The 14,426-nt window shown below is 42.9% G+C and overlaps 1 protein-coding gene across 3 annotated transcripts in view; it reads right to left on the reverse strand.

Annotated features, from left to right (window-relative positions):
• Nucleotides 1-14,426, reverse strand: part of LOC120811645 (partitioning defective 3 homolog) — a 277,609-nt gene that overhangs the window by 170,211 nt on the left and 92,972 nt on the right. For 2 of the 3 annotated variants that reach the window (XM_078096993.1, XM_040167200.2), the window contains exons 4-5: nt 7,068-7,246; nt 4,782-4,919 (exon numbers count right to left, since the gene is read on the reverse strand). In XM_078096993.1, the coding sequence (XP_077953119.1) occupies nt 4,782-4,919; nt 7,068-7,246 (317 nt within the window). The remainder of the gene's footprint in view (nt 1-4,781; nt 4,920-7,067; nt 7,247-14,426) is intronic. The other variant, XM_078096994.1, reaches the window with a different exon arrangement.

Raw genomic sequence — 14,426 nt, forward strand, 5'->3', positions numbered from 1 at the left:
ACTCAGAGACGAGTGAATTAGGCTCCACCTATAGACTGTATACGACAAGTTATATAGTTTGTCACTCGGGCAGTGTGCCATCTTGGGTGTTTCTGTCCGTCGCCGTCTTGGCAACCAGAAGTGACACTTGGTGGAGCAGAGTACAACCAAACACTAAGTACAATAACTGTCATGAACTAAAACTTGCTGTGAGAGGGTTAAAGCAAGTATATCAAGGTGGTGTGTGTGAGTTTCAGGGAGAATTAAGAGGCAGATCCTGGATGTGGTGTCCTCTTCCAGGACATTTTAACAGTGTGCCACCAGTGGAATATGGACTGCTGTTTTTCTTCACAAAATCAAACCCCAGACCTGCTCCTTATCAAACATAAGCCCTGATTTGTCTGAAGCTAATGTACTCACACTGCAAACACTGGAGCCACCAGATAGCCCCCCATGTCCACCGGTCACTCTGACGGACAGAGATGGACTCAGGCGGCCAGGGTTTGGAGGTTATGGTGTTTTCGCTCCATGCTCAGCTGCCCTTTGCCGGCGGCTCGCCTCAGGGTGTGCAGACAGTGTGGGCTTTGCCAGCAAGATGGTCAGAAGAATACATAAAGTGCACACAGCAACTACCGCCCAGGTAATTAAAAAATAACTTCCGTGCAGAACTGAACCACTGAAGGGTTTTTAAAGTAACATTGTTTTTTGTTGTTCCCCCACTTCAGAGCACATTCAAATTTCTTTGCAACTGTATTCATTGTAAGTCAAGCTAAAAACTTCCCCAGACTTGATCCCTATAATGGCTGCTGCAACAGTGAGAGAAATGTCACTGGTTGACGAATACGGGTATTATTCCTTCAACAAATTCTACAAATTGTACACACGGAACAAACACTTGATTTACAGTCATAATTTCACGTGCTTGATTGTTGGTTATACTCTTTAAATGTGCAGAAATATAGCTGCATTGTCAAACAACTGTGAATCAGTTTGAAGGTAATCAATCTGTGTTTGTTTGTGAAATAAAAGCTGTGTTCCCACTCCTCTTATTCAGGCTTGAAGTTGAACAAATCATCTCCTTTTAACATGTTGGCTTGACTTTAGATTCCTTTAAAACTCACCAGACGAGGTGGCTCATTTCGACAACAAAGACAGGGAGGCGCTCATCACAGTTGGAGGCTCGATCAAAGATGCTCAAAGATGTTTTATCTGAGATGTTTCCACTCAGAGCTGTTTTTTGACTCTGTTATGCAACGCGTTAGTTTCTCTTTCTCTCCATCTTTCAATTCTTAATGGGGATGACTGTTAGAAACTGGTTTTGAAAGCAGGACCAGGAATTCAACAAACAACAAAATCAATGTTGCTTGGGTTGAAAATATTCACGTCATAGTATTTATGTTTGCGATTAACCAAAAGTCTCTCTACAAATTGCTCTTTCTAAAAGCCTTAACTTTTGAACTTGTCGTTTTTATTTCAAACGCTGTGATTGGGTTAAATCCCTCTGTGACAGACAGCCGGTGTCCTTCCTGTCTCTGGTACAGCTCATGATAATGGGCTCCGGTCCCTCATCAAGGCTACAAAAAAATTTAGTAGAGAGGCACTCAGCCGGATCCGAATGTGTGTAAGCATAAGTGTGTGTGTGTGTGTGTGTGTGTGTGTGCGCGTGTGTGTGTGTGTGTGTGTGTGTGTGTGTGTGTGTGTGTGTGTGTGTGTGTGTGATGCTGTGCGGGAGGGCCCATTAGCATTCATCAGTGGGGTAATACACCAAAGTTAATGTCAGCTGTTTATATAAAGAATAGCTCATATGGCCTTGGCGTATATGGGCGGATAGAGCAAGCTTTTCTTCATGCCACATTTCCCGGGCGTATGTGTGTGTGTGTGTGTGTGTGTGTGTGTGTGTGTGTGTGTGTGTGTGTGCGCTGAAGCTCCCAAAGTCTCAGATGGAATTGTTTGACACTAAAGGGAATTTATCGACTGGTTAGATAAACATACTGTAAGACAAGTGAGGTGTGCCTTCCAGGTATAACCAGAGCCGTGACACAGCCCTGTGATCAGGTGCACAAAAAACACTAAAACCGACCACAACATAATAAAGAGACACCAAAATCGTTATTAACTCCATAAATTTGCCCTGTTATCAAGATCAATCACAGAGTCCAAGTTTAAAGGGGGATTAATTCAATCAGCTACAACAGGGCCACCATCTATATTCAACTTATGTAATGTGTGATGAAATGCTGACAGCAGCACTCCTGAAGCCCAAAACTGACTGAGTTCATCCCATCCAGGCGCTCGTGGTGAAGACAGAATCACAGCTCCTACATTTGATTTAACCACTTTGGTATTTTAAGCACAGGAGTGTGTTGCTTTTAGTTGACCTGACTTCATATTCCTAATTTATAGCAGGGCGAAGGCCTGCTTAAATATGAATGGTGAAGCGAAGCACTTTAAGAGGGAAGCAAATGGTGCCGGGGCACAACAGAGCTGCTTTGAGCCATTAAAAGGAGAAGATGAAGGAAATGAGTGCTTATAGACAGTATGACTCAGGGAGGGAGACTGTGTGCATGGAGTTAAGTAGAGATTCAGTTAGTGACACAACGATACGCCAACGATATACAAAGTAAGAAATATATTTCAGGAAGAAATTAGTGCGATGCCCTTTCTCAGTTGTCTTTGTTCATGCTTTAATATTTTCTCATAAAGCCAAACAACAAGTACAGGAGAAAAAACTCCAACTTCTAATTAGTGAGGTTTTCCAAAAAACTGGTGTGTACGGAGCCGTGCGTGGGTCTGTGTGTGTGTGTGTGTGTGTATCCTCATTATCTTCGGCAGCGCTTTAGCACTGATCGCAATTGTTTTTAATTAACCCACGGCATGTATTTTTATCTTCCAGCGGGATGCTGTCGTGCTGCCCCTCCGTCAGACAGACAAAGAAGACAAAGTATCAAACAGTTACGTGTGGGAGGGAGAGGCGGCGATCAAGCCTGAGATACATTGTCTTAAAGGATAGAAACAACTGCGCAACGCGGCAGCGCTTTCAAACCGACCCCGCGTCACCACTAACGAGCCGATTTGTGTTTTGTGAATCATCTTAAGGCGCACAGCTGTCAGATTACAAAGACTCAGGTAGCAACGAAAATTGCACCGGCTGGATGATTAAACTCGCACTGGTGCCCTACTGCTTTTATTTGTCACATGTTTACACACTACACTGATTTTGGTAGTTTTTTCATAATTCATATGTTAAATTCATATGTCAAATTCATATGTATAAACCCAGAAACATCATAGCAATCTTGGATATAAAGGGTATTTGGGGTAAAAAAAATATGCAGCTACGGTTTACAGTTTCTGTCTTCTTTTAGGTGAGAGGAGCATAGCTCAAGCATTCCCAATTAGGGAAATTAATGAAACGTATAATGTTATGATCAAGATACGCTACACTTTTAAATATATTCATCAAACTGATGGATTGTGTCATCCTATGAATGAAGCATAAACCCACTAGATAATTAACAGATACACCATGTAAACACATTTGTTTGACTTTCCTCCTGTTTTTTATCTGGCAACGTCGTATACGTTATTAATGTTTTTAAAGAGGTGAGCTGTTTTAAACAACTATATTCTATAATTATAATCTCATCAAAATCAAATCTGTGCTGCCAGTTTCTCAACAGTGATTCTTTTTTGTTTTTCCTCTGTGAGAAGTGGCACGGCCAGACTTCCTATTACAAAACACATGGTACACTAAGCTTCTTTTTCATAACAGACCCAACTCACAGACTGTCTAGCCAGAGACATTTATTCTAAGAGGACTCTCCAGAATTAAAAACAGTTGGTATTGCTGCCTCATAGACACACAGCCTTTCCCTGATCAACTTCCAAGGTTCCTTTGCTCTTTTCTTTTCCTTTTACACGAAGGCGAGATCGATTAAACGCCTCCCACATGGGTCAGAGCAGGTAGCGGAGAAAAGACGGGCTGAGAATGACACGCAAGCTGAGAAACCTCCTCTTCACGTCAAGCTTGGCGTGTCCGACACCTCCCAAGGTCGTTCCTGCTCTCCCAGCAGAGGGCCTCTGTCACTTTTAATAACTTTTAAAGGGGAACATTTTCCGTCTCCTCTGACAGGCTGCGGAGTAGCGAGACCTATCGCAGAGTGAGGCAATCACAAGTGGCGATGGAGCGGGGAGGTGTGAAGTGAGGACAGAAGCCTGCAGTGACTCACAATATTACTTTATGAAAAGCACAGCCACATGGAACAGGAGTATGACGTCTGATGTTGTCACCATTTCTGTTTGGAGGTTGGCTCGGGCAGAGAGCTGTCTGTGGAGATGTAACTGCCCTGCTGTTGTCTGTCACCACTGTGCTTACGATGGCTCTAACATGTCGGGGAATGATGCTTTATGACACAATGCGCTGTGTGTGCGTTTTGTTTTGGGTGCCATGTCGAAGTACTAAATCCACTATTGCTCCATTGAGGTGCCCTTGTTTTATGTAACAGCCAAATGGTATATGTTACTGTCACTCCGTGGGATATGTTATTAGGGCAACAACGCTGTTGGGGGTGGGAACTATTCCTGTAAGCAGATAAGCTGTGTCTCCAGTTGTATCTCTTCTCTTCTTTTTTTTAGGTACCAACTGAATACCAGGGTTTTCTCACCGCGTTGAACTCTTCTTAATCATTTTATCACATGGTAACGTGAGGCCAAAGATTGCTCTGACACACACCATAACACAATTGAATGTGTGTAAGCAGTATTTAATGTGGATGAGGTCATGCTCACACACAGCTCCATACCTGTTCCTGTCGGTCCAACCATTGGTCCACCATTGGGTGATTGGCGCTCAAGGACGATCGAGTCAATTCTCTCTGGAACTGAGAGGTCCAGCCATTGGCGTCACGAGGAAGACTGCGATAGGCATGGGGTCCTCTCCCCTACGGAGGAACAGGACGAGAGCACGGATGTAGTCTGTGTTTAAACAGAGTTTTCTGGGTCGGTGGTACCTAGAGCCCCAGGATGACCGACATCTTGTGGTGGATGTCAGCTAGCATAGCTTAGTGCAACCTGAGCAGTACTATGTTGTTCATTCTGGTACCACTCCTAAAACCCTGACCTCTAACCCCTTCTCCACCGCAAAACATAAGCCATTGGTTAGAGGCCTTTTACAATGAGAGTCACAGCTAAGCTCTTCCTATACACCTTCCAAAATAACACTGCCAAGGTAATGTCACACTGACAGACTTCAGCAGGTGTATTACAATGGCCACGAGCACAGAAAAAACCCTAAATTAATCTCTAGACATGCGAGCCTCGCCATTGAAATATCGACAATTGAAGGTTGCGGTAGCTGAAGCTATTTGAATAAAGATGAAAACAAATTAATATAAAAGAACACAGCGGAGGCAACGATTCACTGAGGCAGCCAAACAGAATGAGTATGATTAAAGGTCTGATGTGTTACGAAATGGCAGTTAAAGAGCGAGACAGGCAGAAACAGAAGTTTGTCTCTCTTTAATGAGACATCACACAACAGAAGAACACGGACTAAAGTTAGAAAAGAAAATCTCCCAAATGGCAGGTCGCCAATTGAAAGGGAGGATGACAGGCAGATGAAAGGTTGAACAAAGGCAAATGAAAACAAGTTATATTTGACGACTGGGAAAAAATAGCTGCAAACAATGCAGGGAAAAGAAAGAGGGACAGAACAGGGGCGAGATGTGATCCCCTGCACACTAATAAGCCATGTGTTTTAGTGCTGTTGAATGTGGCGTGACGGGGTTTGAGGAAGCCAAGCAGACAGGACTGTAAAACTCCGTACATGTGGGCTCCACTGAGACGGCCACCGATAGCCATAGAGGCCTCGGGCCTCAACACGCAACACAGTGCGACAAAGGACCACTCTCCAGAAACTTTTACGACGCAGATCATAAAATGGGGAGGAAAAGCAAGTTACCAGCGAGGTAGCAGTGACTCAAAAGCTCATATCTACTACCTAATCTCTCCATTGGACTGTGCTAAGCGTGGGGAAGTTGGAGCGCGAGGTTTTGCGAAGCCATCGGGAGACGTGATGAGTTTTCAGTGCCACCTGATGACTGAGAACTCCTGCTGGCTTGCATTAGGAAGACTAAGCAGAACATGGCCCTACTCTTTCATAATTTAACTCACAGAGAATTGGACAGAGCAAGACTGGCTGTATTCTATAAAAGAATCTAGCCTAGACCATGGGGAGACAATAGTATGTGTAGTGTGTGGCGCGCATCCAAATGCTCTTCGGGTAATGCTAATCGCTGTATATGGCTTCCTTCTATTGAGCCAGGACATAAATATATCAACGTTAATGATGTCTAATCGATTTAACATCTGTTGTTGATCGCAAAGATATAGTTTAAAACAGACCATATATACATATATAAATATATGAATGTAATAATATATGAGTAAGTATATGCTCGTTTCCTTTACACACTTTAGCCAGCCGCGTTCTCTCCAATTCCCTGTGAGTTAAATTATGACAGGGTAGTGTTCCTGTTTTGTTGCTGTTTTATTTTTTCTCACTATTTTTGAGCATGCAGGCTCAAACTGACAAACAAATATTTGAATATTTGCTCGCTGTAAAATGGGCCACAATAGAAGCCACAATGACAAAATGACATTTCACTTTCTCCTTTCTTCACCTTTGGCTGGGGAGGCATTCTACTCAGGAGGCTTCTGACATCGGTCTTTAAGTGGGATTATCAGACACTGCTTTCAGACACACTAATCACATGGGGGCTCTCTGTGTCACGTTCCAAACACTCAAACGTATCCCATTTTTGAACCTTCCCATTTCATCAGAAACGCGTCTCTCTCAGCAAGACGTAAAAGGCAATACCACGTGGATGGCATCCATGTTAAGAAGTTAAATGTGGGGCACTCTGGGAAACTATCTTCACAGTGGTGTGACACAGAATGAACGTAACAATGTTTTTCTTTATGTTACCTTTCAATACTTTTCCCGATTCTCGTTAGTAAATAGTAGTCTTGAGGTATAGCAATCAAAAGACAAGCTTACAAACCCTTTTAAGACTAGATTGATGCGTTACCTTCCGTTCCAGGCTGCCGGTGCTTGTGTTTGGTTTGGATTTGTGCTTTTGGAGGCCAACAGTTGTAGACCAGCGCATCGGGTTCTTTCTGGACGGTTCCTCTGGAGTGACCAGGACTTCGCCCGGAGGAAGGCCGGCCAGGGAGGGATCACTACTGCGTCGGACGTGGAGAGGCATGTCTGTGGGGGAGGGGGCCGGGTGAACAGACAGGGGACACAGTGATAAAATGAGAGTTAACGCAACATTAAACCTGCTTTATTGACATAATCAGCTTATCACTGTGGCAAGCTTCTTCTGCTTGGTAACCACAGATCACTGCAGTGCCTCCTTGACTTCACCATATGTCGGCTAGGACATGGGAGTGGTGATAATAAACACTTATTTCCATAGGAGATCTTCTCAGCCCAAAGGGAAACATTGTAAAATACAATGGGAGGCTTGGTTTGGGTCATGTGACATCTAGTGACAGTGTACAGTGTAGGTATAGTTTGTGGTGGAAAATTACACAAATTCAATACACATTTATGAGAGAAAATGATGTACCCAATCCTTTAATGACTGAAGCTGATTCTGGAACATTATACAGGATCGAAACAGGGTCTCCCAACCAATCCCTGCCACCGGACCTCATGAAGAAACGGTCAAGGAAACGCTGGTCAAACTGAAAGTAGAACTTGGTGTAAAGTTCACAAATCGGATCCTAGCTGCCAGTACAAGAAGAAGTCTGCTCCACTCTTCACTCTCCAACGGCAGCATTCAGAAATGCTGCTGATGTGTTACACTTCCTGTGTATCCGTGAGCTGGGGTATGAATCATCTGGATTTTCCCAAAAGGCCATATGGATTTGTTTATGACTCTCTAGAAGCCTGCGCGCGGCACCCGTGATTATGCAAATAGTTGGGTAACCACCTGTCATCCATCGGCGGATCATGGCAGTGAGCATATGCCGGTGCTAAGCTTCCATCTGATACACCACACACATGTCTTAGCGACGCATTCAAATCAGGGCTTACGCTGTTCCGCAACTTGATCGTATTTAATGCTGTGACAAGACCGAGAGACTTCAATGGGCCTGTAATCGTGTGTAGCTGCCGCCTGCAGCGTAGTCGGGAATGAAGGCAATATAATTATGTGACTGAATCCCCGAAATAAAGGTATCAACAACGTGTTTGTCCCTCGCCTTTCTTCTCCAGAGAGAAAACACACACCCTCGCTTACGATATTTTCTCAAACAGGAATCTTTCCAAGGGCTCTCTTGACCTCCTCCACTTGGTGAATTGTGATTTGCTCGCGTGACAAGCCATTCATCCAACCCCCCTCATTTCATACTATTTATTTCCCACTATCTAACCCTCCAATTCCTTTTTGTCAACAACCCCATGCTAGAAGGTTGCTAGATCGGCTCACTGAGAGTCTTATTTCTTTCCCTGCCTGTTGGCTGAACTTACTGAGGTCTTCAAGGTGTCATTTTTAGCTTGAACTCTGCGACCTATTACTTCCAAAATTCCCAGAAACAATTGCACTGTTATTCCTGTCTGAGGTGGAGAGAGCTGCTGTCACAGTGTGCGCCCCCCCCCCCCCCCCCCCCCCCACCTCTTCTTCCGCTGGGATTTGTTATGTTTATGCTATGATGACATCTGGAAACTTATAGGAATTTTCTTTGCAACCAGAAAGTGGAGTTGGCAAAACCTATTTTCAAACCAACTCGAGTTAATAAAACTCCTCAGGCGGGAGTCATTGCTGCAAGTCCTCAGACAGTAACAGGTACCTTGTAAAACCACACTTTCAAAGTAGCTTTCACAACACTCACACAAAAGTTTGATCTCCCCCCTGACCGAATCACTCAAGGCAATAGACCATGCCAGCAAAATCTAGCGGCAACTTTTAATATATTCTGCATTAGTCTGGTTACAAATGTGTTTCATTTATTCTGGCCCTTGTTGGTAGGATTCCTCAAAGGGGGTTGGAAATTGAGTAAAGGAAGAGCAGCTAGCAACCAGACGGCCAGTCACTGTGTGTTTACTCTTAAATTAGGTTGAAGATTGAATAATGCCATTTAATAGACTTTGCCCCATCTCGGTAACGGCTGGTTCACATCCAGTTCAGGGCTGTAATGACGTTCGCGTCAGACAGCGGGGATAATTAACGTCCAGTGTTATCCTACATGACAGGCTTAGAGATGACACACGCGCATACAGAGAGATGCCTCAAGTGAGATCCATAGAGTCACGGGCCAACTAGGGGGGAAAAAGAGGAAACAAACGTCACCAAAGCAGCAATAAAAAAAACAGCCGCTTGCTTGGTTGTTCAAAAAAATTCAAATCACCTCAAAATGACGCTATTTAATAGAACATTTTTAATAACACTTTGTGTGTTGTGTGTATGTGTATGTGGACATAAAGATATAAAAGACAATTGACGTGGATTAAAAGCAAATTATTTCCCAGACTACCTCAAAACTCAGCTCTTTCTGGACTTTTGGAAACATTTAGACATTTAAACATTTAAGCGGCTTTAGATTAAGCGGAGGGATTGTTTCCAGATGCTAATAGACTACATCTTCCATTGTCAGGGGACTGTTGGACACTCCATTATCCTGGTAGACCTCACCACGTTTTTCTTCACTGAAGACAAAGGAAAAACACAGAATCGTGGAGACCCGCATGTTTGATCCAGGACCGATGACGACGACCCCCACTGGGATCTAGGCGACTCCTGGCCATAAAAAAGAGCATGTACGAAAACACACAGACACTACAAAATGTGGCTTTTCTTTTCCTCCAATTTCCAAAGTTTAGTCTTAATTTTGCTTGACGAACCGAGACTCTCCGAGATCAACAAGTCTGCTATCACTTGGCAGCGATCTATGTTTGAGTGTGTATCTGCAAATGTCGTCATATTGCCTGTTGATCTAATAATGTGTTTAGCTGCAAAGGATTTAAAGTGGCAAAGATATTATTGTATATTGTATCCTTATGGTTGAAATGCACTTATTGGAAGTCGCTTTGGATAAAAGTGTCAGCTAAATGACGTAATGTAATGTAATATTACGCTAGGGGTTCCGTAACTGCACACAAGTCCAACCATACTGATTTATATTGATTAGAGAATCCCCTCGTGTCCGCCAGTTACTCATGGCGGTAGTTACTCAAGTATTTCCCTCCCCTAGTTTTCACCTTAGCCCCATAGCAACGGATAGCGTTGCCATAGCATCTGTGATTTTGATTACATGATTTTGCACTCGCTCGTCCCTAGCGTTTGGTAGTCGGCATTACGCTGATTGGCATTCTCGTCCACCTCGTGGTTTGATTCAACGGTCACACTCCCACCATCCTTGCTCTCCATCGCCATCTCCCTCGTTACTCCACCCACCGCCGTCCCTCCTCAAAAGAATTTTTCCTGCGTTTCCTTAAGGTGGTGCCCCGTTATTTATTTTTTTTGTGAATTATGTCAGTGATTGATAATAATAATACATTAGAATAGTAATTTGGTTGCACAATTGCTATTGACCCAATACGACCCCCTGCCGTTCCCAACAGTACAGTGTTTTATACGTATAATTTAATACCATGCGTGTACGGTACTTCAATCATTCACATCTGACGAAGTATAATAAAATCAAACGCACCAGATAAAGACGGCAGCATGAACATTAACAAGAGCAGAATATATCCCCATCTAGCGAGGTCTTTAAACAAAGTCCTCACTTAACACAAGATAAAGAACTGTGTGCTTTGTTCTGTTTAGAAGGTCACAATATGAAGATTCTCTCCCATGCGCCTTCTCCCTGAACATTTTCCCTCTACTTAATTTGTGATGGGATTATCCCGCCAGTCCAACGGGCTTGGTTGGTCCCACGTTTAATAACCAGAGCCACCACTTCAGACCGAGCCAGCCATCGATCCAGGCAGAAGAGGAGCGAGGCCTTTGGGGTATGAGGAGGTCGGGGTGGAGGGGCTGGCTAATAATACTGGGTCCTAATCCAGCCCCTGTAGTGAGGGATTATGGGCTGGTTGCGGGGTCATAGAGATGTACACACACACACATACACACACACACACCACAATTCACCAAGGGGAGAGGTCAGACTCTCCAGAGGCTATTACCTCGTATTGCTTTGTCCTTTATTTATCTTTCACTCTGACCTTGTTTGGGGAGAAATATATTAGCTTGAATGAATCCTCCTGGATAAAAGCGCAGCTATATATACACACAGAGCTAAAGTCAATATAAAGTCATTAAGATTGAAGAACCTGTACTCAACTGGACTCCGGACACTACAAAATTTTACTCACAGCTACAGATTTTTATGGAGGATCCATGAAAAAGTTTCACATTTGTGGAGCGGCAGGCGGGCCTTTAATTACAACTGGGACAGTTTAAGAAGGAACAAAAACACTCTTAAATTGTCTTACACATAAGTGTTAAATTAGACCGCTGCAAGTTTCTTCTAAAAAGCACCTGAGGAGCAGCCTTGGCCACAGGGTCTCGCTCTAAGAAACTTTGACACACAAAAAGGAGACGCTTTTGCGATGCCTTTCCGTTTTCACCTTATGTTTATTCTGCCTTTATTTTCTTCTTTCTTGGAAAATCAGCTACATTGTAAATACACATACTAAAAAACACCATACGAATGTATTTCTTTAGACATTCAAATGATGCCAGAAATTCTGACCTCACCCAAAGCAAGAAAGCATCTTAGTGTTTAGCAAAAAAATAAGTTAAAATAGAAAAACATTTTGATGTATAAATTCATGTTTTGCCATGTCACAAACATGGAGGATCCTATTTTAGGTGTTCCATATATTAAATTAAACGTGATTCATAATGTTGGCTCAGTAAATTTATTTAGAAACAAAGAAGCAGAGAATGTGTGTTGGTCCAGGTTTGTGTCATTGTGAGATATATCTGTCAATCATCTACTGTCCACTTCACTAAAGCTGCAATTATAACCAACATAATATGGCAAAAAGAACAAGCATTAGTTTTATGAAAATAAATTCACAAATAACTTACTTAATTTAGATACTGCAACCGGTCATAAAACAACAGTGAGGTTGTTTCAGTGGTGCTTTTTCCAGGTGCTACATGTATGACATTCCTCGACCTACGACAACGTCATCTGAACTTTCCAAGAAGTTGCCAGGTTTTTACGCAAGTGATGAACTCATTTGCTTATTATTCTCTTATTTTATACTAACCCATAGCCTTATTCTACTAACCCATTGCATTAGCATTTCACTTTATTTTATTACTTGTGCACTGCTGTCTTGTTGTCTATTGTTACACTGTCTACTGTCACGCACCAACCGCCAAGACAAATTCCTTGTATGTTTGACATATTTTGGCAATAAATGTTTCCTGATTCCTGATTCCTGATTAAAAAGTCTCCTTTCTACAGTCATCTCTCATAAACAACACTGAGCTGCACTACGGTGAAATCCACCACACTCCACTTTCCCCTCTGATATAGCAGCCAAATCAACTTCCAACATTGTGGTGAAGAAGAGATGGGGGTCAGCTCTAATGTATTAGCTGTGGAAGTTTCCAATCACTGAGATGGCATAAAGTAAAGGGAAAGGGTCCTATACTGTACCTGGAGAGGAAGGAGTGGCCCCTCCTGACTCGCTGCCAACTCAAGGTGATGGAGCTAATAACGCAGCATACTGAAAAAGGTTACAGAGAGGACAGGTCCGGACTGGACTGTGTGTGCGTGTTTGCTCTCTCCTTTCTATTTTTAAGGAGACCAAATTAGAGATATCAGGATGCATGGACACACACATGTGAGGACATTCCTCTAAATACAAGGACAAATTTACAATTTTATTTTATTTTTTATCCATTTTAAAATGAATGGTATTATTATTATGAACATTATATGATTATCATTATTATTATTATCATAAACTGAAATAGTATTTATGTAGGTTAGCTAACACTATTTTATGAATGGAACTGCCTTCCGGTTGGTCGACTTGACTTGGCATGTAAGCGCGAGGGATTCATGGATTTCTGATTTCAACGCTGTATTATAAAATCATTAGGTTTTAGAGACTTTGTATTTCTTTGTGTTGACATTCAACAATGCTCTATGATGAAAAATGCAGTCTTTCCGTGACTGGAACACCATTTGCCCCAGTATCACTGGTCCCAAAGACGCCTGTTGCCTTCAGTAATCTCTACGTTTTGAGATATTTTTGAGCACGAATTTGCCGCATGGCTTTGTAGCCAATTATCAAAGAGAATGCTCCGGCCCAAACTCTTCGGGGTGTGGCTACAGGCAACACACATGGGACTTTGACAAAAAAGGCAGTGAAAAATCCTTGGTGTTTACTATGTGCCTCCGTGTGGGTTTCCCCTTTAATCAGAATATGAACGGTGGGCTCAGGAAAAGAAAGGAACACTTAGACATTATGGAGTATAACCTCTGCAATGAACGTCACAGATGCTATAAAGTCTTCTCCAATGGTATTTTCGTTCAGAGTGAGAGGTTGTGGAATAAATAAAGCAGGTCCTCAGTCGCATTTGAATACAAAGTTGGAATATAGGCAGCATCATCTGAGCAGGGATGAAGCCTGTTTGGTGGGTGAACTAGGTGTTTTCCTCTAGAGGCCCTCTGGCCCCGGCGTACGGGTCCATGCTTTCACAGCGGACTGATTTAAATATAAATGCCAAGCAACCGTGGCTTCATAAAATGTCTAAAAACTGTTTTTTTTTCTGGGCTACTTTGAATACCTCGAGCCTGGGCCAAGTCTGAATAAATTATGGCACTGAGCCATTTTAACGCTTTTCTCCAACCGCTGACTACATATTGATGTCCCCTGTGTGTGGCGAAAGGGATTTTCACTGAATACACCCTGACCTGAATCATCCACAAGGGAACAAAAAAAAATCCATTTTTGGGCAGCGAGCCAGTTGTGCCGTGGTGGGAACCAGTGCTGTGCAGAAGCAGATGAAAAATATAGAAAGCTTAAAAAGGACGCTGGTCAACCCGAGGCCAGCCGAGGTCGAGAGCACCACTCCGACTGCTTCTGTGGAGTGTTTAGGAAACTCTAATCTGATGTAGCCTCAGTGATTGAGAGCAGGCCGACTTTGAATAAACATCAAGAGTTGACCTTTACCAAGAGCAAAAGAGGAAATCCAATAGATGGATGGATGGAAAAGCACTTTAAAGCAAAGAGGCAGTAATGCAAACAAAAACCCGACATGGCTTTAGAGTTAAGAGCACAACAATCTATACACGTGTGTGTGTGTGTGTGTGTGGGTTTGTGTGTGTCTGTTTCTATGGAAAGTTTTGTAATGGAAATGTGTGTGTGTGTGTGTGTGTGTGTGTGTGTGTGTGTGTGTGTGTGTGTGTGT

Source organism: Gasterosteus aculeatus, chromosome 21 (genome assembly GCF_964276395.1).
Source record: "Gasterosteus aculeatus chromosome 21, fGasAcu3.hap1.1, whole genome shotgun sequence".
Classification (NCBI taxonomy): domain Eukaryota; kingdom Metazoa; phylum Chordata; class Actinopteri; order Perciformes; family Gasterosteidae; genus Gasterosteus; species Gasterosteus aculeatus.